Source organism: Marmota flaviventris, chromosome 10 (assembly GCF_047511675.1).
Source record: "Marmota flaviventris isolate mMarFla1 chromosome 10, mMarFla1.hap1, whole genome shotgun sequence".
Lineage (NCBI taxonomy): Eukaryota > Metazoa > Chordata > Mammalia > Rodentia > Sciuridae > Marmota > Marmota flaviventris.
The window spans coordinates 14191758-14217037 of NC_092507.1; the positions used below are offsets into that span (position 1 = coordinate 14191758).

A 25280-nucleotide genomic window follows, 5' to 3' on the forward strand; every position below is an offset into this window, starting at 1 on the left:
TGGCAAGAGATTGGTTACAGAGTCCAAAGGAGGAGAAGACAGTGGCATTATTGTGAGGAGGTAGAGGGCTAAGAAACAGGGGCTGGGATGAAGAAGAAGAGGGGGGACTTTGGAGCCAGGGCAAAGCCCCATCTCTTAGTTCTGTGATCTCAGAATTATTTAAGATTCAGACCCTTTTAATTTGTGAATAAACAAACAAGAATGAGCCATCTGAAAGTGCCTATTGCAACTGTAGGCTGTTTTTTTTTTCTCTCTTTCTGGGGATAGAACACCAGAGCTTGGTGCACGTTAGGCAGGCGTCTGTCACTGAGCTACATCTCCAGCCGTCCCTTGTTTTCACTTTCCCTCTTTTCCTAACTTTTGCCGCTGCTCTCATCTCCCCTTATTCTACAAACATTGTCTTGTCCTTGATCTTTTAGGGCTCCTTGCGCTCTGGTTAGGCCTGCTCCTCACCGAGTACCACCCACCACTAGGGGGCGGAGTAGAACAAACCAAGGTGAGTGTCTCTCTAGCCCTCCAAGGGTCTCTCTATGGCGCCTGCCTGCGGAGCCCCAGAGAAGGGGGCGGGGATTCCCTCACGTGACCGGGGTGCCCGGCGCCCGCGCAGGCGTCGTGGGCTCGTCGCCGTCGCCGGGCTCGGTCGCCCGTGCCCCTTCTCTTAGGCGGCCGCCTGGCGGTCCTGCGGCTTTCCCTCGTGCCGCTGCGGGCCGCGGGCCGGGGTCATGTCCCGTAAGCAGGTGGCGAGAAGCCGGCCGGGCAGCGGCAGCCGGAAAGCCGAGGCCGAGCGCAAGCGGGACGAGCGGGCTGCGCGCCGGGCCCTGGCCAAGGAGCGGCGGAACCGGCCGGAGCCCGGCGGCGGCGGCGGCTGCGAGGAGGAGTTCGTCAGCTTCGCCAACCAGCTGCAGGCCCTGGGGCTGAAGCTGCGGGAGGTGCCGGGGGACGGGTGAGGCGGGCCGGGAGCGCGGGAGGCGGCGCCGGGGACGCGCCGGGTCGGGTCTGGCCGCCGTCGCCGCTCCCGTCCTTCCCTTCCTTCGGGCGTCCCGGACGCCTCCCGCGAGCCAGCACCGGCGCGAGGGCGCGGATCCGGTGGCAGCGAGGGCGGCTCAGGCCCCCTCCCCGGGGCGCACGTGGCGACCCCAGGCTCCCAGGCGTGGCCCACGCTGCGAGGGAACTAGAAAGAGGGCCCCGCGTGAGAGCCCTGGAGCTGCCTCACGGCGGACTGGGGGCCGGGAAGGCCTTTCCGACAGGTGACGTCTAAGCCGAGACCTGAAGGAACGAGGTGGAGCGGTCACAATGAGAGGAGACAGATAGGAAGAGGCGTCAGCCCCTGGGTGTAGTGCTTTGCCTCCTGTGGCCCTTGCTGCTGGCGGTGGCCCCCGTCTGCACTTGGAACCTACCGTTCACCCAGCTGAAGGCAGATTCTGTATCTTAGTCCATGGGCCTCAGTTTCTCCTGTTAGCAGACGTGCTTACCCGAGCTTGCATGGGCTTGGACAGGAATCCACGTTCAGGACTTTAAGGAACACAGGATAAAATTCTGGCCCGAGGGAGAGAATGGAGGAAGGGAAGGAGATAGGGATCTAGGAGCCTGGATGGAAGGGGGAAGATGATAAGATAGAGTGGGAGGAGAACAGCATCCCCATTGCAGGGGTAGAGAAAAGGAGGCCTGTTTGCTGAGGGTGTCACTGCAAGAGACAAAAACCGGGATAGCCTGGCTCCATTTTTTTTTCATCCCTTCAAATGAGCTGTCATTTTGGGCAGAGGGAAGAACAGGGTGAAGCTAGAGACCTCGCAGAGTCTCCTTAGCTAGAAATTGTGAAAAAAAGGTGTTTTCATGATCTCATATTACATTGCAGCTTGTTGGTCAATGCTGATAATAAACTGTCCTTAATTTACCTTTCCCACCTTTCCTTCACTGCTTTGGGCAAATTGGATTTCTCTCTGTTCACAAAGAGTTGGCCACACCCTCTGGCCTTGGTGTTTTTGCTTAAGTCACAATTACAGCTTGATCACATTTATTCATCACACCTAGCACAGTGTCTGGCACAGAAGGGATTCAGTACCTGTTTGCTGAGAGAATGAGAAAAGTTTAGAGGTTACACTAAAAGTTCATAGGGTACCCTAATAGACCATGCATAAGCACACTGCTTTATAAACCAAAAGGCCAGTTGAATATGTTGGAATTGGTGTGGGGCCATTCCTTGCAAATAATTGGATTGTTTGTTATAGTGGGTATGGTATTCTCTACCTCAGGGTGCTGGAAACAAGTGCTTAACAAAGTTGCTCATGAATAGGAATCAGTACAGGGAGCTAGAAATCTTGAGTGGGCTTTCATATGGTTTTTGGGAAACTTTGAGGATACTACCTCTTCTCTGTCTCCCCCAGAGAGAGCATACTTCCCCACTTACTCTAATGAGCATTGAGTAAGATACTGGTGACAGATTGATGACATGTATGATGGTACATCAGGAGTTCATAGCCTAGTAAGGAGAAGCGTACGGCACTGGGTCTCAAGTATTTGGTCTTAGGACCTCTTTGTAGTCTTAAAAATTACAGGGGAACCCAAGAGCTGTTGTTTATTTGAGTTATAGCTGTCAGTATTTTCTATATTGGAGAGTAAAACAAATTCTTGAAACATAGGAATATACAAACACACATTCCACTAGCTATTCAGCATTCCATACCTAATGTGGGAGTGATCAACTCATATAATTGGTAGCCTCTGGAAAACTCCACTGTACACTTGTGAGACAGTGAAAATGAAGAAGGTAATTGATAACATGTTACGTTTTTTTAACTCACTGTTATCTTGAAAGGGTCTCAGAAGACCACCTCACTTCCCAGTTTATTGGGCCACACTTTGAGAATAGGTGATATGATATAATTACAGTATACATATTTATGGTTTGATATATATATATTTTTTCCCAGTAGAGGGGTACGGTGGCCTGAATTCAGGACACTTGACCATTGAACCACATCCCCACCCCTATTTTGTATTTTTTTTAGAGACAGGGTGTCACTGAGTTGCTTAGTGCCTTGCTTTTGCTGAGGCTGGCTTTGAACTCAAAATCCTCCTGTCTCAGGCTCCTGAGTAACCGGATTACAGGCGTGCACCACCACGCTGGCCCTTGATATATTCTTAATAACAGTGACTGACAGTAGTGGTATTTTTGAGAAGGAAATGGTTAACACTCCCTGAAGTGGTCAGGAAGGTCTTTTCGGTTCATAGGCTACACTACTAGAAGCCTCTCAAGAAGTCATCCTCTGACCTGATTGAATCATGAAGGGCCCATAGGAATATCCCAGCAGAACATTCCAGGTTGAGTAGTATCTGCAAAGGCCCAGGAACACATTGTTTTTGAGACATCTATAAGTTGTGTAGCACAGCAGGAGTATAGAATAAAAAGTTGGAAGTTAGGGCAGTGCGGGCACAGAGGCTAGCTTAACCAGAATGCTCAGGTCTTCCCTGTTCTTTGGTCATTATTAGTTAAAATGAGATTTACTCTTGTGTGGGCTCCATGAAGCTAACCCCTCTGGTTCACCAGTTCTTCACTGGGGTAGCAGAGCTGAACTGGTTCAGCCCTCTTTGGGTTGTGGTCTGTTGATATGGTGATGTCAGTCTTTGTTGCAGTGGATAGTGTAGGGTTCTGTGTGTGTGATGGATGGAAAGTGTCAGATTTTTTTTTTTTTTTAATGTACCCTTAGGATAAAATAAAACAAAGTTTTCTGCTCTAAGAAAATAGTTGAGGGTCTTCCCTTTTCTCTCCATTCTGATCTGATCTCAGTGTGAGTAGCCTAAGGTGCTACATCTTACTGTAGGCGGATTCCTTGTTGGCAGCTTGGTACTTGTGGTGTTCTGTAATTGGTTGTTTTGGGAATTCAGTGCAAGACCTTACTTGTATCCCTAAAGCACAATGGTTCTCAAGCAGGGATGATTTTACCTCCCAGGGGATATTTGGCACTGTCTGGAGACATTTTTGGTTGCCATAACTGGTGGGGTGGGAGGTAGTGGTGTGCTAGAGGCCATAGATGCTCCCAGGTGTCCTATAATGCAAAGGACAGTCCTCACGACAAAGGACTCCCTAAATGTCCCTAGTGTGGAGACTGAGAAGCTCAGCTGTGGTGTGATTATGGGTGTGTGGACTCCGGAAGCAGCTGATCTCCTAGAGGTCCTTTGGGCATTGCTGCTGTCTTCTCAGCATCTCAGGTGCTCTTGCTGGGTTCCCTGAGGGAGTCCAGGCCCTGTAGTGTTTGTCATGTTTCCTGTGTCACTGCTTTGTAATCCTGTCAGGAAAGCAAGTGGTTTTATTCTATCCTGACTTTTTTTTTTTTTTTTATATTGTATTTATTTTTATGTGGTGCTGGGGATCGAACCCAGGGCCTCACATATGCTAGGCGAGCGCTCTACCACTGAGCCCCAGCCCCAGCCCTCCTGACTTATTTTTACTGGGCTCAAAGAAAGTTTGGTAAATGAAAAGTAGATTAAATAAATTTAACAATCACTCCTATCTAGGAATGATGATGGCTAACTTTTTAGTGTTGACCTTTAGGAGAGAGTGCAGACTGAAAGCAGAGTTGCCTGGGTTTGAGTCCTGGGTCTACCACCTACTAGTTTTGTGACCTTGGGCAATTTACCCTTGAGGGATAATAGTAATAGCTATCTTTTAGAATTTGAGGACTAAGTACATTTAGTACAGATCAAGTATTCACAACAGCCCTTGGCACATTGTAAGAGCTATTTAGGTGGTGGCTTCAGTGTTTTTTCTTTGAGTACCTTTCTGCATGTGTTTCTGTGTGTAGTGTTCAGATGATGGTGTTAGTGCTCATGCAATATGAACAGTTTTATACTTGCTGTCTGGGCTTATAAGGAGGACATTTGCCCATGTTAATAAAAGTTCTTAGTAAGCATGTTACTCTGTATAGAATATTGTGAATTTTGATGTATTAAACGTAAGTAATTGGGTGAGAGGGGCGGGAAAGGTGAAGAACTGAGGAATGAAGAAATCATGCTGTGTGCATGTAGGAATATATTGCCATCTATTCCAATTTTATATATAACTATGATGCACCAATTGAAAAATAAATAGAAGGAAGATCAATAGAGCATAGGAAGGGGACCAGTGGGAGGGGAGGGGAGGGAGAAAGGAAGTACTGGGAACTGGGAATTGTAATGGAGAAAATGTATGTTATATGCATTTAGGAATATGGCAAAATTAACTCCACTATATGTATAACTGTAATGCACTTATACATTAAAAAACATAACAACATATATATAATTTCATGTTAAATAATACCTCTTAAACTAAATTCAGGGATAGATTAGTGGTGACAGATGCTAAAGGTTTAAGAAAAACTTGAGAGAAAAGCTTGAAATGGAAAACATTTTATCCATTCATCTCCTTTTTCCCAGTGGCTGAGAAAAGACTGCCATTGTTAGATTTTAGCAATAGGCACCTCAGTCTAGTAGCTAGAACTGTATATCCCGATCTTTTCTGGAATCTTGTCCCAGATGGATATGTAACTTCTCGATTTCTAATTCATAGAATCACCCTTATTTAAATTCTATCTCCTCCTCTCCCCACCAAAAATATAAATATATTCCTTAAATGTTGAAGAGATTTCTGCCTTTTAACTTTCTATTGAAAACTTACTTTTCTGAGTTGAAAAACAAAGCCTTTCTTTCCTACACATGTAGGTCTGAAATTCTCTGAAAGTGGTGAGTTTGTGTTTTGGAACTAGAGTACTAGTGCCTTGTTTTGCTGGAAGAGCTCCTAGTTAGGCTGCCGCTGGGTAGCTGGCTGTAGAGTGTCTGTTTCATTCCTTTCAGGACACCAGCTGTGCTTGTCTTGTTTCAGTCTCTTTGTTTCTGGGCTTCTGTGTTTGTGATACGTTTGGAATTTTAGGAGTCTTTGAAGGATTTGATCATATAGATAACTCTTAGAATTTATTACGAGCATTTTAATTTTAGGAAAAAATGTGTTTTAAGTTTTCATTTGGCAGGAGTGACAGTGGCATGTTGCTCCCTGAGAGGTGAGGAGGCAAGTGGGGAAGTGTCTTTCCATAGTATAGCTGCTTGTCGTCCAAGTGCTTCCTTCTTGTAGCTTTCTCTACTTCTTAGCGCTCCTATAGGGTACTGTGTTCAGTTTGTATTGGGGGGTCTTAACAAATTGTTCTCTTTTGGGTACTTTTTATTAAATGAATGATGCCCTAGAGGGTAGCTGTAGTGAAACTTTGTTCAGAAAAGGTAGTAGATACGACCTTATTTGGAAGAGGGTCTGGGATTCCTAGCCCTTTGGCCTGGAATGGCCTATGAGTCTTCACCCTGTATTCAGGTAGTCAGGGTATCCCCAGCTTCACTCATTAAAGTATCTGAGGTCCAGAGAAATTTAATGACTTTCCCAAGCCGGTCAGCTGCCAAGTGGGGACTAACATTCTTTTTTGTTGCTGCTTGGGGAGGTAATGTGTTTGAATCTGTGTCCTGGGGCTCTGTTCCTGGCATTTGGGAAGAATCCTGGCCATTTAATTTGGAGGCTTTGCCTTATCTGTGTGTGAAAGATTTCCAGGGGGTGCTGGGGGAGTAGCTCAGTGGTAGAGCACTTGTCTTGCACATGTGAGGTACTGGGTTCCATCCTCAGCACCGCATAAAAAAAATAAATAAAGGTATTGTGTCCATCTACAACTTAAAAAAATAATGTCCTTAGAAAATAAAAATTAAAAAAAAAAAAAAAAAAGATTTCCAGGGGTGGCCTGGCCTGAAGCAGCATTTGTTTTAAATGAACTAAGTTCATTTTTGAAAGGTCTTGACCATTATTTTTGTTTTGACAGCAATTGCCTGTTCAGAGCCCTTGGTGATCAGTTGGAGGGACACTCACGAAATCATCTCAAGCACCGACAGGAGACTGTGGACTATATGATAAAGCAGCGGGAAGATTTTGAACCCTTTGTGGAAGATGACATTCCTTTCGAGAAGCATGGTAGGTTCATTGTGGGACTGGATCCGTCAGGAGTCAGGGATGCTTTGGGTAATTGAGTGCATTCGCATCCCCCACCCTCCCCACCAAGAGGTTTGGCTACTATCAATTATGGCATTTGTTTATTCATCAACTATTTATTTGCATGCTGTGTAACAGACAGCTTGCTGGGTAATTGGAGATCCATAGATTTAGATGTATGTGCCCTTAATAAAAATGGTGGAATTGAGGCTAAAAGTATAGTCAGTGTTAAGAGTGCTTGCCTAGCATGCATGAAGCCCTGGGTTTGATCCCCAGCACCACCAAAGAAGAAACAAACAAAAGTACTATTAAATTCTTGATTTTTTTTTTTTGTCAGTGGAATGGGAAGAACTGGCTAGACAACAGTGGTTCCCTTTTAAAAGGTGAACACACACAGCAGAGGAAGTCTGGGAAGACATTGATATTGTATGGTTGTTATTTCTTGGCTGTGCTTATTTTTCAGAACTCATTCTCTTTACATTTCTATAAAAACAACAAAACACCTATCTCTAGGCCTTTTTGTAAAGATTAGATTAGATAACAAGATTAAAATTAGTGCTTAGTAAATTAGTTGCCTGGAGATGACAGGATTATCTTCTATATTTTTTTGGTTATTAAAGATTCTCATTACTTTTGTAATCAGAAAAATTAATAAAGTCATGTTAATTTCTCACACTCAAACACAACCTATTTTCTTTGAGGCAGATCAGTTAATGACTTTAATTAATTTCTTTTGGGTTTAGATCTATTTAAGAAATTAAAATGAACCTTTAGACTTTAATTTCAACAAATATTTACTGAGGCTCTGCTGTGCCAAGTGCTGATACCTTTATGTTTTATGCGTAGCATTTTCATCCCAGGGCTCACATCTGTCTCTTATCAGGAAAGAGAATCACTCCTGTGTGTTGATCATGGACTCCAGAGGCCATACAGAACGGGTGGGAGGGAGGCCCAGAGGGGAAGCGAGGTAGGCTCTCCACATTGACTGGATGAGGGAAGAGGAGGGTCTATGAATAAGGAGTAGAAGGATCCAGTCTAAGACCCAGCTTGTGTATAATTGACAGGACTCACTGGAAATGAAGAGGGGAGAAGGAGGAGACAAAGGTGATTCTGAAGTTTCTGCTTTAGTACAGCTTGGTGGCTGTGCTGTTAGCAAGAAATAGGGCAGTAGGAAGAGGACATTTGGGTAGAAGCTATCAGTGACCTCAACCATTCCTCACTGGGAAAGAATCCATTTATTAGACACCAGATATATAGTATCAAACTACCAGTGGGTGGTTTATGCCAGTCTCTAAATTCTGACGGCCTCTCTGGGATCATTTTTTGTCTAGCTGATAGACACAGTTTATCAGAGAATCAGCAGTTTACAGGTTAAATATATGTATATGGGGCACATTTTGTGGTTTTGTGCTGTATAAAAAGTTGTGTCATTTTTCCTATTAAAATATCATTTTGTATGAAAAGAGTTTTTAGTTTGTGATGTGAAATTTCCCTTTGAATATCTTCAGGAAGGTCATGTGGTGGATATGGAGGTATGGTCTAGGGGCCACTGTGGATAACAGAGATGCTTCTGAAGTTTAGAGGTTGTCTTGCAGGAGCCTGGAATAAAGGACAGACCCCTCTTTGGGCAAGGGCATATTCTTCATTACACGTCCCTTTTCTGAAGCACTTAGACATCAGTAGTGCGTGTCTTCTGGTTGTTTGCTCCCACTAGGTGTGAACTCTTTGAGAGCAAAGGTGGAGTAGCCAAGAGTGGCCTAGTGTCATGCTGCCTTTATGAAATCCAGCTTGCCCTGTACAGACTCTGTGACCTTGAACAGTTACTAACTATTCTATGCCTCAGTTTCCTCATCTCTTGAGTGGCATGCATAATAGTAATACTTCTTCCAGAGGCTTAAGGACTGAAATTGGTAATCTGTGAGAAACAATTAGAGCAGTGCTTGACACCTGCTTAATAAACATTCCTTAGTGTAAGCTGTTGTGATTGCTGTGTTGATGTTGTGTTTACTGAAAGTACTCAGTTTATGTTCATTGAAGGAATAAATGAATGGATCCTTTTTACTGAATGGTTAGTGCTCCTTAGTCTGCATGTTGTTCACCCAGCTGAATTCATAGACTATGATGAAGCTGGTGGTCTACGCAGATGTGGGCTCTTGTTTCTTATTCTTTGGAACTGAATAAATATCAAAGCTTGTTTGCATTTGGATATCTTCTTTATAAAGATTGCCTTTTTCTTTCTTATTTCCATGTAGTGGCCAGTTTGGCAAAGCCTGGTACTTTTGCTGGCAATGATGCAATTGTAGCCTTTGCAAGAAATCATCAGTTGAATGTGGTGATTCATCAACTAAATGCCCCCCTGTGGCAGGTAGGTCACATGTTCAAGAATATATCTACATAATTAGCTTTGGGGATATTCTAACAGATGGGGCTTGACTTGTGACATTGAATATACAGAAAAACTTGGACAATTAGCCTAACCAAAGACAAAGAGTCTTGTGGTAATTGGAATTGACCCCTGTGCTGTGGACAAATAGAGTCTGGAGTACAATTCAGAAATCTTTTAAAATGCTATAAATGTTATTTGGCAGTCAGTTAATTGGGTAACTTGGGGACAGAGAACTTAATGTGGAAATACTTAAAAATATCCAAGTGAGAATTTAAAGGATTAGTGCGTACAGATTCTGGTTTTGAAGTTGTCCACTCCCATATTTGTATCTGTGCTTTGAAGGTAGAGGGAAACAAGATAATATTCATCATAATAGCCATTGCTAGCAGTGTATTTTGATCAGTAGAACTTACTTCAGGGTCTAGGATGTCAGGTCGATTTCTGTTCTGCTCAGCTGTACATAGTGGTTTCAGTGGTTCTTCTACAACAGTTTTAGAACACATGCCAAGTGTGTGCTGTGGTAGGGCAGGCATGTTGTTAAGCCACTAGTGTTTCTTTCCTCCACCCCTGTTGTGAAGTGGTGTTCACCTTTATTTACCTTTTCTATCTTAAATTAACCTCATCTCCCAAATAGTCCATCAAACCAAACATTCTTGAGTATGAAAGATCAAAGTTTGGGCTGCGGGTGTATACAGCTCCCGCCCTCTTCTTATTCTTCTCAAATTCAGAGTGCTTCTTGTCACTTTGTAGCTCAGGTCCTGAAGACTGCTCCTGTGATTTCTGTGTTTCTCTCTTTCCTACTACTTTCTTATTTCTGTGTTTTTGGTGTTGGGGATCGAACCCAGGGCTTTGTGCATGCAAGGCAAGCACTCTACCAACTGAGGTATATCCCCAACCCCTAACTTTTTCTTAATTAGAAAATTAAAACATGTTAATTGTAGGAAACTTTGAAAGTTCAAAAAAGTCCATAAAGATAAATAAAACTCACCCAGAGTCACACTGCCTAGAGATGATCGCTGTTAACATTTTAATATAAATGACTTTGATGACTTCTGCTAAACAGTATTAAGTGTAATGACAAAATTTGGAAAAGCAGTAACCAGTGTCACACACCTACAAAGCTGTAAACAAACATTCCTATGTAATTGGAAGGTATATAGCAGGGTGTTTTTACAACCCATTTTAAATACATCTGCATGCAATACAAATTTGTGTGTGTATGTATGTATATACATATACATATATATGTACATATACACACACAGACCTACGTTTCCCTGTTGATTATTATCATAATAAAGGTTACAGCACCCTTTTCTTCATATGGCATCTGTGTATATTCCCTTGTAAATTGATTAATCATAGCCTGTACTGCTTAAGGGGAAAAAAGGTCAGGTTTATAGAGAGATGATTTACATGTAGCAAAACCCGCCCTTTTCAGGTAACAATTCTGTGTTTTGACAAGTCGTTCAGCCTCCTCCATCAACTTGTGAAATAGTTCCACTGCCACAAGGTGCCACTTGCTCTTTCCAGTCACTGACACCTGCACCCAGTGTCCAGCCTCTTGTAACCACCATGTGATTTGTCTGAATTTCACAGTTTTGTTTTTCCAGAATGCCATATAAATGGAAGTATTCAGCCTTTTGTGTACAGCACAGCATCCTCTAACAAAATTCTGCTACGGCTCCCGGGGTTAGCATGGAATTTCACCTTATAAGGATCTAATGAGCAGGAGTGGGACAGTAGCTGTATGTTCTTTGGGGCCGTGTCCTGGAGGTGCTGACTCCAGGTGGAGTGATCACCTTTTCAGTGGGGCGCTTTCTTTCTAAGGATGATGTGTGAGCCAAGGACACTGGTTACTGCTTTTCCAAATTTTATCATTACACTTAATACTGTTTAGCAGAAGTCATCAAAGTCATTTGGAGCCTAAGTTTGAAGGAAAATACTCCTCGGTGCCAACTCAGTAACCATAACCTATTTTTTCCTGCATTGATAACTTTTTTTTTAAAGTTTCTTGATTACCTAGATAGTATAGAAGATAATTCAATATAGTTAGATTTTTAAAAAATATTTATATTTAGGTTATAGGTGGACACAATGCCTTTATTTTATTTTTATGTGGTGCTGAGGATCTAATCCAATGCCTTGTGCATGCTGGACAGGCGCTCTCCCTCTGAGCCATAACTCCAGCCTACTGTATAATTAGATTTTTTTTTCACACTTATTTCTGTAGTGTTCACTTTCAAGAATTGCTGAACAATGAAAGTATACATTTAAAAAAACAGATTTGTGTTATTTCCATTGGATTTTCTCCATGTCCCTTCTTTCCAGTCAAGCTTCTTATGAAACTTTTAAGAATTGAAATGCGTTAGTTGCTCCTGTCTGGGCAAGACCTCTTGCATTAATGATGAGTCAGCTCACACAGCATGGAGATACTGACACCTGTATGCTTTTCTGCTTAGAAATGGAGTTTGTGCTGTGGATGTGTGGCATGGAGGGTGAAAGTCCTTTGTAATCCATCCATGAAAACTATGGTTCAAACTTGGTGACTATTCTTTGTGGTGGTTTTTTTTTTTTTTTTTTACATTTGTAGTATGTGTATATTGTTGTTATGTATTTAAGGGCTGTAGAGATTGCGTCATTCAAAAATTCTAATGAAGTGTTCCCTTTCCTAGTACTTTCCCTGGGAGACAAATGAGCTGTCACCATTTTCTGTGTATATAGTAGACCCTCTGCCCTTTGAGACCCAGGTCTTCCACTGGAGAAAACCTCCACAGTCCCAGCATCTGGACCTGTGTGGTTCCTCTTTGTTCCATGTTTTTTTTTTTTTCCTTCTGTTTTTGGACCACAGATGCTGTTATAATTTGGTAGTATCTGAACTAATTGTGACTTGGAGTAACAAAAAGAAGAAGGTATTGATGTTTGGAGTTTTAACAAAAAGAGTTCCTTGGACAGGTACTCTGTCCTAAGGGATAGAGTCAGGGTTACTTCAGAGTTTCTGTGGAAATAGTTTTTATTTTGGAATCTGCCCAAACCAGACTCAGTGCTTCTCTGTTGTATGCCTTTAGGGAGCCCTGTTCTTCTTGTGTAGTACTGGGGTGCCGTTTGTTCAGAGTACCTTGTGAATGCTGCTTCCAGGGTTGTGCAGTGTGGTACATTACTTTACTAAATATAATTTTGTTTTTAAATTGGTGTAAGCAGAAGATTTCAAGTTTGTTGCTGATAATATGTCTGTGGGTGATGGAAAATGCAGGTTTTCTTTTAAGGACAGGTGAAGCTAATGAAGTGTGTTAGGTTCCATTTATATGGCTCCCTCTCAAAGTTCTAGCAGTTTTAAAATTGGAATTTTGCATTCTGTTTCTCAAAGATGACTCTCAAATTGTTTGAGCTTTAAGCTCAACAAATCTAGATCAACCCCCATCTTCTCTGTTGGAAGGGTCTGTGCATTTGAGGGGTTCTGAGGTCCTAAAGCCCCTGAAACTTCAGCTTATCTATAACCTGCCCTTGGTATTTGAAGGTGTTTTCTTATGGATTTATTCCCATATCATTACATATTAACTAAGCACATCAAAGCATGTAAGAGTGGGAGGAGGATAATTCAGAAATCAGTAATGACATACTCCGTCACATTTCTAGTTAGCATCTGGTAGATCTCCAGAGTGAACGGTCCAGACCCTCTCTTTCATCGCTCCTTGTTTTGTCTGCAGATTCGGGGTACAGACAAAAGCAGTGTGCGGGAGTTGCACATTGCCTATCGGTATGGAGAACACTATGACAGCGTTCGGAGGATCAATGACAACTCAGAGGCACCAGCACATCTCCAGACTGATGTGAGTGAGCCCTGGTTCCTTTGTGGTCTCAGCCCTACAGGAAGCAGGTCCAGAGCCACCTGCCCTGGAGCTGAAACCAGGGATTTTTTTTTTTTTTAGTGGAAAGTTGGTGCTAAGGATCTTTGGTTCTTAGAATGTTTCTTCCTTTTTAGGTTGGGTTAGGGAGAGAGATAAAACTGCTTGTTAGCCTTTTGTTTCCCCATCAGCTGATAGTTATGATCATGTATATATGAAATCTATGAAATTAAAAAATCACTTTTGTATTTTAAAAATTGATCCATGACTGTTTACTGAAAATTGGAAACCATAGAAAAGGTAAGGAAAATACAGACACAAATCAGCCACTGGCTGCGAATTTTGTTACTGTTCTGGTAGATTTCCTTTTGGTCATTTAATGTATCACAGATGGCTTGAGATTTATTATTTATATAACTTTGGTTCCTGCTTTTTTCAATTAACACATTATCATAGAAGCCTTTTCTCATATTGTTACCTACATTCTGAAGCCATCATTTTTAAAACAATTTTGTTTCTTGAGTTGTTCATATTTGTCCATGGGTCAGAATTCAAAATATAATAGGATATATATTGAAAGTTCTTCTGTCACCCTTCTGCTTTAACCATCCCGTTCCCTTCCCTAGAGGCAACTTGTGGGATCAGACAGTCTCCTATGGATATTTGCATATCAAGCAAATATATGTGCATATGTACAAATTCCTCTTTTCCTGCTTTTACACTCTCTAGGTCCAGTCTTAGCACCCTGTATATACCACATAACATTGTACGCTTGCATCTTGCACTGTGCTTTTTGAATTTAATGTGGAGTTTAATTCATAGCAGTGTGTAAAAAATTTCCTCTATCTTTTTTAAAGGCTTAATGGTATTCTGTTATGGATACTTTATAACATGGCGTCCAGTCCCTTATCAGTGGACTTTTAGATGCTCTCAGACTTTTGCATTAGAACTGTTGTGCAGTGTTCTGTGTACCCCATTTCACACATGTTACGGTACCTCCAGGATAGATTCCTAGAAGGTCCTTTCAGTATCAGAGGGTTTTGATAAATACTGCTAGACTACTTTCTATGAGTATTTTACCAGTTTCCATTTCCCACTTGTAATAAGTGGCTCATTCTCTAGCTTTTGCCGGCATAATAAGTTTTTAAATTTTTTTCAGTGTTGGGAAAAAATTGTTTTCTTAACATAATTTTAATTTGCATTTTTTTTGTTAGTTTACTCATCTCTTCCTGTGTTTAAGACTTACTTGTACTTACTTTTTTGTAAAGGCTATATATTTTCTTTATTAATTTTCTTATTATTAAGTTGTATTAATGATTTTTAGGAACTTTTTGTACATTAAGGAAATTACCCTTCATCTGTGGTATAAATTGTAAATTTTTTTCACAGTTTTGTTTTTGTCTTTTTGTTCTATCTCCTGTGGTTTTTGCTATGAAACATTTTAAGATTTTTATGTGGTTAAATTTATCAATATTTGTTTTTTTTCTTTCTCTTTTTTAGGGTTGCTACTGGGGTTGAACTCGGGGCTTCATGTATGCTAGGCAAGCTCTCCTCCCACTGAATTATATCCACAGCCCTACCAATGTTTTCTAATATACCTTTGGAAGTTATGGCTTATAATTCTCACATAGTTGAAGTTTATTCTAATTCATTTTTATTTTTAAATTAAATTTTGGTTCTATTTGAAATTTGCAATCATATGTGGGTGTGAGGTTATGGACCCAACTTTCTGTAGGGTACCTGGTTATACATTATTCATTATATATTTTTTTCTTAATGATTTAAAATGTCATATTCTCTCCCTGCCATAAATTAAATTCCTATATGTGTTTGAGTCTGTGTTGAGACATCTGGTTCTGTACCGGTGATCTCGCTGTTGACTTGTTGTTACCCCATTGTTTTAATTAATAGCAGTTAATTTTAAAATCTGGTAGATTTTTTCACTCATTATTAATTTTCTTTTTAATATGTATTTCTCCTGGTTTGAAAAAATAGAAATATTACTATCAGTATGTCTATTTAAAAAGTCCTGTTCAGTTTTTTAAAAATTGGTATCTCATTAAGTTAATAGACTAATGTAAGGAAAAACTGACATTTTTATGATGATGTGGAGTCTTCCTAGCCATGGACCAGATAAACTTTTGTGTGTTTAATTGTCATCATCGTCACCCCCCTGCACACACATCTGTAAGAACCTTTTTTTTGTACAGATTGTGCCCACTTTTTTGTAGATTCTATTCTGAGCTGTTCAATCTTTGGAAAAATGTCTGCTCAAGTCCTTTGCTTATTTTTAATTGGGCTGTCTTTTTGTAAAAATTCTTTATATATTCTTATATAGTCTAGAGACTTAGATTCTCATCTAATACATGATTTGCCAGAATTAGAATTCTTTTTGTTTGTACTAGGATATTCTGTTGATGTTTGTCTTTTGTTAATTCTCTTATTTTTTTCCTAGTTACAGAATTATCTACAAAGAGTAATTTCTTTTTCCTCATTTTATACTTTTGTTTGTCTTGGCTAATTGCATTGGCTCTTATTGCTAAAATGTTAAATAATAATGGTGGTAGTGAAATCCTGATTGTGTTCCTTAATTTAATGGGAATGAAGATTGTATTCTATGGATTTCTAGTGGTTAATTGTACCTGTACCTTTACCTTGCTTCTGGTTATTCACCACTATAAGTAATGTTGTTATGAGTACTTTTATGTAAACCCTGTATTTGACATTTCCTTTGGCTAAATTCCAAAGTTGTGAAACTACTGGTTCCAAGACTCTTGATACTCATTGTCAGACTTTAATGTATAATTTTATAATAGGTTGTTTTGTATTAACATTCTAAGGAAAATACTGACCATTGCTGGACTCCACTTCAACTTTTACATGCAAAAAAAAGAAACACCTTTGTCCATTTCCATCCCTGTGTTAATGGGAAGCAGAAAGAGAAGTTGCTGGAGTCCTCACAGGGATGATTATAGCTTTTCTGATTTAGGATCTGGTCACAAAGGCCTCTTGAACTCCAAGTGAATTATTCTTTGTTGCTTTAGAATTCCAGTTGGCAGGTTCCCTGAATGTCATGGTATACACTGGAGGTGAGGAGTCATGCTCTGCTGTGTACCCCAGAGCTCACCGATGATCAGAGAGGACCTGGGAACCAGATGAGGGTTGTGTGTATATTTCTTCAAGACTAGCATGGGTCTGTGTAGAGGACTGTGTCCCGAGGTTTAGTTCATAGCTCTGGAAATAAGCGGAGGCAAATATGCTGTTGTGGTCAGCAGACATGGCCAAATGTCAGCATCTAGAAACTGTAGAAGTTCTGACGTTGTCTCTGCTGAGTGGTTCTTGTCTCTTGGGCCTTTCTTTTGTTCACTGTGGTGGCCTGGAATCTTGGTGTGTGGATAGAATTTAGTATACTTATTGTTCTCTTAAAGTTGTTTCCAGAGTTTTCTCCCCTATGTTTGAATGTTTTGAGATTAGAGTATCTTTCTGTGTTGGAGATTCTGAATGAGATTTGCAAGAGTTTCATGGTTATTATGCTTTGTGCTTTCTTTAGTTTCAGATGCTTCATGAAGATGAGTCAAATAAAAGAGAAAAGACCGAGTCAAATAAAAGAGAAAAGACCAAGACAAAGGGAATTGACTTTGAGGACGACCTGAAAGATGAAGTAGAAGATGCCGTCCAGAAAGTTTGCAATGCAACTGGATGTTCAGTTAGTATTCCTGTCATGCAGTAGGGCTTTCTAAACAGTGTGCCTAGTGTATCTGCTGGTCTTGTGGCATCACTCGAGCATGCCAGCATGAGGGCTAGATAGTCCAGGAGATTGGTGGTCTGACCTAATGAGAGCTGTTTATTCATTTCCCTCTTGTTTGCCAGACTTGACCTAGTACTACTCAGAATCTTTTTTTGGGGTATTGGGGATTGAATTCAGGGGAACTCGACCACTGAGCCACATCCCTAGCCCTATTTTGTATTTTACTTAGAGACAGGGTCTCACTGAGTTGCTTAGCACCTCACCATTGCGGAGGCTGGCTTTGAATTCGTGATCCTCCTGCCTTAGCCTCCTGAGCTGCTAGGATTACAGGTGTGTGCAACTGTACCCGGCACTACTCAAAATCTTAATGAGTGGGTTTAATTGTTTTTGACTGGTGTTTGCACTATTAAAAGTGCAGTTTTATAAAGGGAAATTTTTGTAATAATAAAATGCATTATTTCAAGTGACCAACCTTACTTGGGAATTCTAAATGGAAAACTCTTGAGACCTTTTGTCCGATCTCACTGTTACATCTTTGTGTTTATCAAATTATTAAAGTAGAGCTAGGTAGAAAAGTAGATCCAGTCTTGAAGCGTTTCTTTGTTTCTTGGCTAGGATTTTGACTTAATAGTCCAGAACCTGGAAGCTGAAAATTATAATATTGAATCTGCAATAATTGCCATGCTTCAGATGAACCAGGGGAAAAGAAACAGTAAGTCCACAAATGATATTTATAAGCCTTCAAAGTGATTGTGTTGGTGATTTTTCAAATACTCATTTTTAATCAATTCACAGGTGGTACTTGTCCTGTCATTTATTCATTCAGCAGGTATTTACTGAGTGCCTTCTGTATGCGGGCATTTTTTACTGGGTCCTGACCCTGCATCAGGAAATGTTTAGAGGTAGAGAGAGGGTGTTAGAGAGGCAGGTAGATTGGCTAATAGTACATAGTGGGGTGCAGTGCAGGATGCTGGGAGAATGCACAGGAAATCCACCTAACCCGGTCTTGAGGGCGGCAGAGTGTCCTTCTGAAAATAAGATCTTATCAAACTGAAATGGTAACTGAAGAAGAGAGAAATATTTTATTTTTGTAATGGAAATATTAAGAGAACTAACATCTTTTAACGGTGATAATTCAAAATTGTTTTAAAAATTTGAACTGGGTTTAATCTTGTGACTCAGAGGAAAGAAGATGTAAAATCTGAATAATTTCTTGGGTATCAATAAATACTCTTTTTTTTTAAGAGACAGAATTTTTTTTTAATATTTATTTTTTAGTTTTCGGTGGACACAACATCTTTATTTTTATGTGGTGCTGAGGATCGAACCCAGCGCCCCGCGCATGCCAGGCAAGTGTGCTACCGCTTGAGCCACATCCCCAGCCCCAATAAATACTCTTTTGACAGTTATCACGTGCCAGGTACTTCCTGTGCCTGGCATTATAATTCTCCATGTGTCTGAGTATATAAGTATCCACTTGATATGTTTGCTGTGCTTCTTCAGAAGCTGTGAGTAACTTGATCTTTGTAGTTGAAAGCCTCATTCAGTGTGATGTGTTCTTGACATGTGGAGAGTGAGGTTGGGAGATGCATTTGAAGTGGTATTTAATTTAATTGATTTTCAATTTTAATAGTCACATGTGGCTGGTGACTGCTGTATCAGACAACACAGCTTTAGATCCTGTTTTTTTTTTTTTTCCCTCCTTCTGAATTTTGAGTACAAATGAATGATTTCTCCCTAAAAATTCATGTTAAACATTTTATCCAAGGAAACAAAGCACTGTGTTGTGGGAAGCTAACCATAAGCCTTAGGATTAGCAGGTTATTTTTAAATCTGTCTAATTTACCCATTATTTTGTCCCCATTTTTCCCACTCTATTGACTTGGTATTAGAGTTTTGTTTCAAAGAAACTTGCTTCCTAAATAACAATTATCTGGGGACTCGGGTGATGTTGGAGTCCTTTACCATAGCATTTGCATTATATAACTCTGTAAGGTTCTCAGTTTAATTAATACCTTTTTTGGAAGATGCAGAGGAGAGCCTTGAGCCTGGTGACCAAGCGCCGAAGCAGTGTGGCCCTTTATGGGAGGAGGGTGGCAGTGGTGCCAGAATCTTTGGAAATCAGGGTTTAAATGAAGATAGGACTGAAAACAACAAGGCCCGGACCAGCCCTAGCGAAGAAAACAAAGCAAACAAAAACCAGCTCCCAAAGGTATGAGGGAGGTAGTCAGAAGGGCAGATGGTGGGCTGCTGAAAATCTGTAGCAGTGGTGGGAACTTGCATTTCATTTTAGTATGTATTTTTCTCTTAATTTATAAAACAGTTATTGTGGAAATCTGGGGGATACATAAAGATATGTCCAGAAGCAGAATGAAGGCCTTGTCTTGTTTGGTGTATGTTGTGACGATTAGGACATATGTGCTGAGCTGTCCTGTGCAAACGGGTAGTTGCCTTTGCCCATGCAGCGTCATTGCACACGTGGGCTCCCTCCACCTTATTCCACACTTTTCACAAATGTGAACAAATGTTCATCTGCAGTGAACAGCTTTGTGTGTTTGTGTTGCATACTATTTTCTTGCATAGAGTTAGGAGATGAGTTAGCAGGTTTAAGGGCATGGATATTGGAATCTTTTGAAGGCTTTTGGTAAATTGTCAGGTGCTTCTCAGAAAGGGTGTACATCTCCCTCCTCATCCCTACAAGTAGATGTGACAGTGTTCATTATGCTGAAATTAGGATTCATTTTAAAGACTTACCATGAAGTTCTGAGCTCAAAATGCCACCTAATGTGAAAAGGCAGAGGCAGAGCGGCCATAAGCTTCTGAGGATTTCATTACAGTGATCTGGGTCTTAAATTATGGAGAAAGGTGTCATCTGGCCCCTCGATTATTGTCTTTTGCTGGATAGGGGTAATGTCTCTTTAGGTCATCTTGAATTGGTTTATGAGGAGGAAGGAGTTGATTTTGTTTGCTAGTTCAGTGACGGATATACATTTTAACATAATGGAAAATGAGCTGCTCTGGCATGCGGGTGGTGTCCTCTCTCCTTGCTGAAGTAGTCAGAGCCTTGGACATTTGTGAGCCCAGCATCTCTTGCAGCAGGTGGCAGCTTGAGTCAGCTGTGCGTCAGAGGCCTTCTCTTTCAGGTCACAAACAAACAACGCAGGGAACAGCAACGGCTGGAGAAGAAGAAGCGACAGGAGGAGAGGCATCGTCACAAAGCCCTGCAGAGCAGGAGTGGCCACAGGGACAACAACAGGAGTGAAGCAGATGTGAACACACAGGTTACTTTGGTGAAGACCTTCGCTGCTCTGAACATCTGACTCTGCCTCCTGGGAGCTGTAGGAAGCAGGAGGACCATGGAGTGCCGCACACAGGCCTTCCAGGGAGGCAACCAACAAAGCCTATTTGGTCACACGCTGAATTAGTTTCCTTCAAGCTGCCTCTTTTGTTCAAAGTTCTGTCAGTGCTGTGTTTTGTTTTATAAAGGTGCAGTGAAGCCATTCATATTCTGTAATACACACTTAAAATACTGAGTTTTAAGAGTGGATAGTTAGGTCAGGAAAAACCTTTGTGGCTTTATTTGCCCTGAAAAAAAGAGTTCAGTGACCCTGGGATCTTTCTTTATTACTTAGGGTAAGTTTTGCTGTAATTGTTCATGAAGTAGTTTAACTGTTAGAAATTCAGAATAACAGATTTCCTTAGTTTCTCTTTCATTTTCAAACAGATATCAACATGTAGAGTGGTTTATAAATTATCTCCAACTCAGGAACATATTTAGATTGAATTTTTTCCCTATCTGATTTACTCAACACAATTCAGGAAGTGTTTTCCCAGAGTAATGTGATACGAGGAGGTGGCCAGCAGAGTCAGTGTGGGGACTGCACAGCTCACCTCTCCTTCCTGACTGACGTCATTGCAGATGGCAGGTGCTATGGGCCCATTTGTGGTCAGCCATAATGTGGGCACCTGCTTGGTGGAGAGTGAGGTCTCAGCTTTCCTGGGAGATCAGTCGTGTTGTTGAGTCTTGGTATTTGTTTTTTTAACAGTTGGGAAGATGGTGTGTTACTGCTGTGAGAGAGTTCTGCAGTTCGGATCATCCATAGTTGTAGAGCAGATGCCATAGTTGTAGAACAGTCAGGAAACTCTTAGGTTTCTGTCTAGGAAGAATCTAAAGAATGATTTGCTTCTATAGCAGAAGTTTGGATGAATATCTAAGGTTTTTTGTGTTCACTGTTTGAACAACTATTTTTTCCCTAGTATTATAGACTTAGAAAGATGCCTTTAGAGAAAAAAATGATAACTTGACCTTATAGGTTGCAAAATTTTCTTAGTATTGTGGCAATGAAATTTCATAAAATATGGCATTTATTTTTTGTTACTTAAGCCCAGTGAGGGATTTGAATGGGGCAGCATTAGTTGTGCCTGTAGGGTAAACCAGCAAGGTGGAGTGCTTCTCTGGGCTCAGGCCTTCAAGTGACTCACAGTTCTGAAACATTCCATCAGGGGACAGATCCCATTCCCAGAACTGGGCTAGGTGGATGAGAACTCTAAAACGGTCATGTGTGAGGCGGACGGGAGTCTTTGCCTTCTGGGAGCCTAGTACTTGGGCAAATAATATATGCTGAGTCAAAAAGTCAATTCTTTGTTGTCAACTGCAACCCTCAGATCTCAAAATTATGAGAACCTAAAGGCAGAGTGGAAACCATAAGTAGTTTTAAAGTGTGAGAACTGTCACTATCAGAGTGGACCCTGGCCCTGTGGAATTGTCCCTGTCAGTAGGCTTTTTGCTTTCTTAGTTTCATTGATGCCTTTTAATTTTTGTTTGTTTGATTTGGGGACCTTTTTGTAGTTGGAATATCTACAATATCATCGGAATATCTCTTGGAGTTGCTCCCAGGACATTGTGGTTTGGGCTTCTTCCTGGGTACAGTACATTGCAATATTGTGCAGATTTAAAGACTGTACAGCACCTTTTTTTGCTCATCACAGTCCTGAGTTTGAGACTCCGAGTACTCGGCACTCAGTTCCAACTGGGAAGGCTCTCTGTTGCCTTTTCTTAGGGGGTGGGATCTGGTGTTTGAGGACAAATTGTTCTCTTGGCTTTCACCTCTGGGCAGATTCCTGGCTGGCTGAGCTTTTCTGAAAGAACATTCTTTCCTGTCTGCTCTGTACTGTGTGAGTGCAGAGACCAGATCCTCTCAAAAGGATCAGCTTTATCAGAAGCTCAGAATTAAAGTAGAAAAATACCTGTGGGTGACCGTTGTTGTGATTAGTTGGGTTGCTTCATTGACTTGGTTAATGAAGGTGGCCTTGGGCCCTACAGAGTTTTAGAGGCTGCTGAATGTTTTATTAAAGAATATTAGGAATATTTGTTTATAAATTACCTAATTCTGATAATAGGCTTCAGCAATTCTGGGGCACAATAGCAGTGATTTAAAAAACTAATCAAATGGCTTTAGTAATTTTCTACAGCTTTTCAGTTATAATTGGTCTGTGCTTAGTGTGTTAATTATTGGAAATGGGGGTATGGCACCCAGCTTCAAAGGTATCTTCTAGCTGAAGGTTGGAATTTAGACCACTGCCTTGGTCTCCTTGGAATGAGAAGTGGATAGAATCCTCAGGCTTAGTTGCCTTGTTGGGCACTTGATTGTTACTTCATAGGCAGCCAAAGTGGAGGCCATACATTCAGTCTTGAGGTGATGATTGTCAGCAATCCAACTAATGACAGCAACTGTGCTGGTCAACCCAGCACAGTTATGGAACTCAGTACTGGGGACTGAATCTGTCTCAACCTCTGTGGTGCAACTCAGCTGGTAAAGATTATACTACACAAGATTAGGTCTCAATAGCCTGTGGAGGGCCAGGAGAAGAGGGTAGAGCAGCATTTCATAGCTGCTTTCTGGCCTTATAGACTGTATATAAAGGTTTTATGGATTTTTTTTTAAACATCAAAATAAGAAAAAAATTTTATTACAACAGCTTTTAACTAGGGAGTTAGATGTATTAAAACAACATAGACCACAACTTATAAATAATATAATTGTTACTGGGAGATATTAGAAAGATAGAATGTATATGTATATTTAATTTTTCAATAATAAGAATATACACCTTCAGGAGTAAAGCATGGTTGAGGAATTGTGGCAGAAAGAAGAATCTTAAATGTTAGTTGAAGTTATTTATAGTTTGTTTGTTTTTTAAATAAGCTCTGAAGACATTTCCAATTTCATTTTGATGGAGAGGACTGTGCAATGTGTGTCTCCCTTAATGGGCAGTTGGAGCTGGGCTCAGAGTGAACCTTCATGTAGGTCATAGACAGTGCCCTGCTCTGCTTCCCTGGGGAGCTCAGACAATGTGACCTATGATGGCGGGCTGAGGAGGAGGGCCATGTAAAGGGGGGGAGAGAGAGAGAGAGTTGCTCACATGTCATGTGGTCATTTCAGATGGACTTTGGTAGTGGATCACACTTGTAGTGAGTCCCTGTAGTCAATGTGCAATTTCTTGCATTGTGAGAAACTCTTTAGAGTGTGCCCGGGTTTTACTGGGTCAACATGGAACACCCTTGAGTTTACCTCTGTGAAATGTTCAACCCAAATATTCAGTTGATGGGAGGAAACTTGAATCCTTAGTCAGAACTGACTGAAAGTCACCCTGACTGGAGAGAAGGCTCTTTGTGGCAGGAAGAGAGTGGAGCTTCTTGATTGAGTGTGTCACCTCTGTGCCCTCCCTGACTCCCATGTCACGTAGACACATAGCTCTTCACCTCTTTACCTCAAGTCTGTATCGCACCTGTAGATGCAGGGTCAGATGCAGCATTCCTGCCATTGTCATTACTCACGGTTTTGCTTATCTCCGTTTGCACGTCGGGTGTGCTGAAACAGCTTTCTGGCAGTTGTTCAGAGCTGACTTAATAATGGCACTTTTTACAAAGATGTGTTTCCCTAACTGTGAAGCAGATTTTGTTTTCCCACTGACATCCTTGAATTGAAGATCTAGATGCATGCACTTAAGTTTTAATAAATCTGCCACTACATGTTAGAAAAAGTCAAACTGATCATTTCTCACAAGTGGAGATGATACTAAACCTCTGTGGCCTGGTGTGTGGACAGTGTATGACTTGCTGTCCACGGAGGCTGGACCACAGGAAAGAGCTGTGCCTTGTGGATGGCCTGACCCTCTTCTGTCCCAGGTAAAACATGCTCTCAAAACCTCAGGCTCTTAATGATTTCTTCCAAGTGATTTTTTCTAGAGTCTCTGTTTAACCCTCCTCATTATGACTACTTTGTAGCTCAAGTGAAGTATTGAATATCTTCTCAGAGTTACCCAGGGAGGGGCTGGTGCCAATGTGTAGCATGATTTCCATGAGCACACCTGTGATCCACAGTGCTTCTGCTCGCTGTGCCGGTTGTCACAGAAGGTCCTGATCACTGGAGGAAAGCCTTGGGGTCTGGCTCTGATCCTTTGCATGTTATCTAACAGGTCCCTGTTGCCAGCTGTCCATGACAATCATTGGTGCATACTCACAGACCTTTGTTGGTGGTTTGATTCCCTGGCAAGTCTTTCGACTGAAACTTGAGCCATACTGGTGTCTTTCCATTCTTGGGGCTTGTTTTTCATGGTGGCTACCATTCCAGCATCTTTCACTAGCACTAAGCTCAGAGAAAGGGGGAAGAGAGCCAGGAGCTAGACTCAGCACCCACGTGTTCCCCTTCCTGGTGTCAGAGTGCTGGTGTGCGTCAGACCCCTAGGACTGAGGGCAAGGAGTCTGTGGGGATGGGCCTTCTCTTTTTCCTAATTGCACTATACTTGTTCTAGCTTCGGTCTGGAGATACTTAAGACCTCCATGGGGTCATAATCCATAGACTTAGCAAGTCTGCCTTATCTCTGGAGCTCGGGGGTGAGAAATGTGACCACTATCAATGTCCATAGTTCATTTCCCCTAGGCCTTTTCTTTTCACAGATTGTGTTCATCTGAACCATTTTATTTTTTATTTACCAAAGTACTGTACTTGGCTATTTGCAGTGTTTTCAAAACCAAATGTTTCCTTTTTTGTTTTTAATCTTTACTACTTGGTGCAATAGAAGCTGCAAAGATGTGCCACTTATCTATGAAATGGAGTTTTGTATACCAATAAATTCTAGTTTAAAAACAAAGTTTTAGCTCTTTCTTTTCTTTGCTAAAAACCTTCCTATAGAAGGACTTGGTTACTCAGATTTAGTTCAATTTAGTTACCCATCTAAACATTCAGGAATCCACCCAACATTGATGACCCTCTGCTATATATAGCTAATATTTCTGGGTAG

The 25280-nt window shown here is 41.3% G+C and overlaps 1 protein-coding gene across 2 annotated transcripts; it reads left to right on the top strand.

The window, feature by feature from the left end:
* Nucleotides 1–626: 626 nt before the first annotated feature.
* Otud3 (OTU deubiquitinase 3) lies at nucleotides 627–25130 on the top strand. Of its 2 annotated transcripts, XM_027951902.2 has the most exons (8): nucleotides 627–943; nucleotides 6831–6979; nucleotides 9250–9362; nucleotides 13091–13213; nucleotides 16779–16934; nucleotides 17592–17688; nucleotides 19004–19188; nucleotides 20120–25130. In XM_027951902.2, exons 1-8 carry the CDS (start codon nucleotides 723–725, stop codon nucleotides 20294–20296), a joined length of 1221 nt encoding a protein of 406 aa, XP_027807703.1. In that variant the 5' UTR covers nucleotides 627–722; the 3' UTR covers nucleotides 20297–25130. The 2 variants fall into 2 exon arrangements, with proteins under 2 accessions (XP_027807703.1, XP_071473518.1); XM_071617417.1 differs by lacking the exon at nucleotides 19004–19188.
* The last annotated feature ends 150 nt before the right edge of the window (nucleotides 25131–25280 follow it).

Bases quoted from the DNA above. Each gene is read 5' to 3' on its own strand.
- Otud3 (XM_027951902.2), top strand. From the start codon at position 723: ATGTCCCGTAAGCAGGTGGCGAGAAGCCGGCCGGGCAGCGGCAGCCGG. The intron at 944-6,830 runs GTGAGGCGGGCC...TTGTTTTGACAG, and splicing joins CGGGAGGTGCCGGGGGACGG to CAATTGCCTGTTCAGAGCCC. The intron at 16,935-17,591 runs GTTAGTATTCCT...TTTCTTGGCTAG, and splicing joins GCAATGCAACTGGATGTTCA to GATTTTGACTTAATAGTCCA.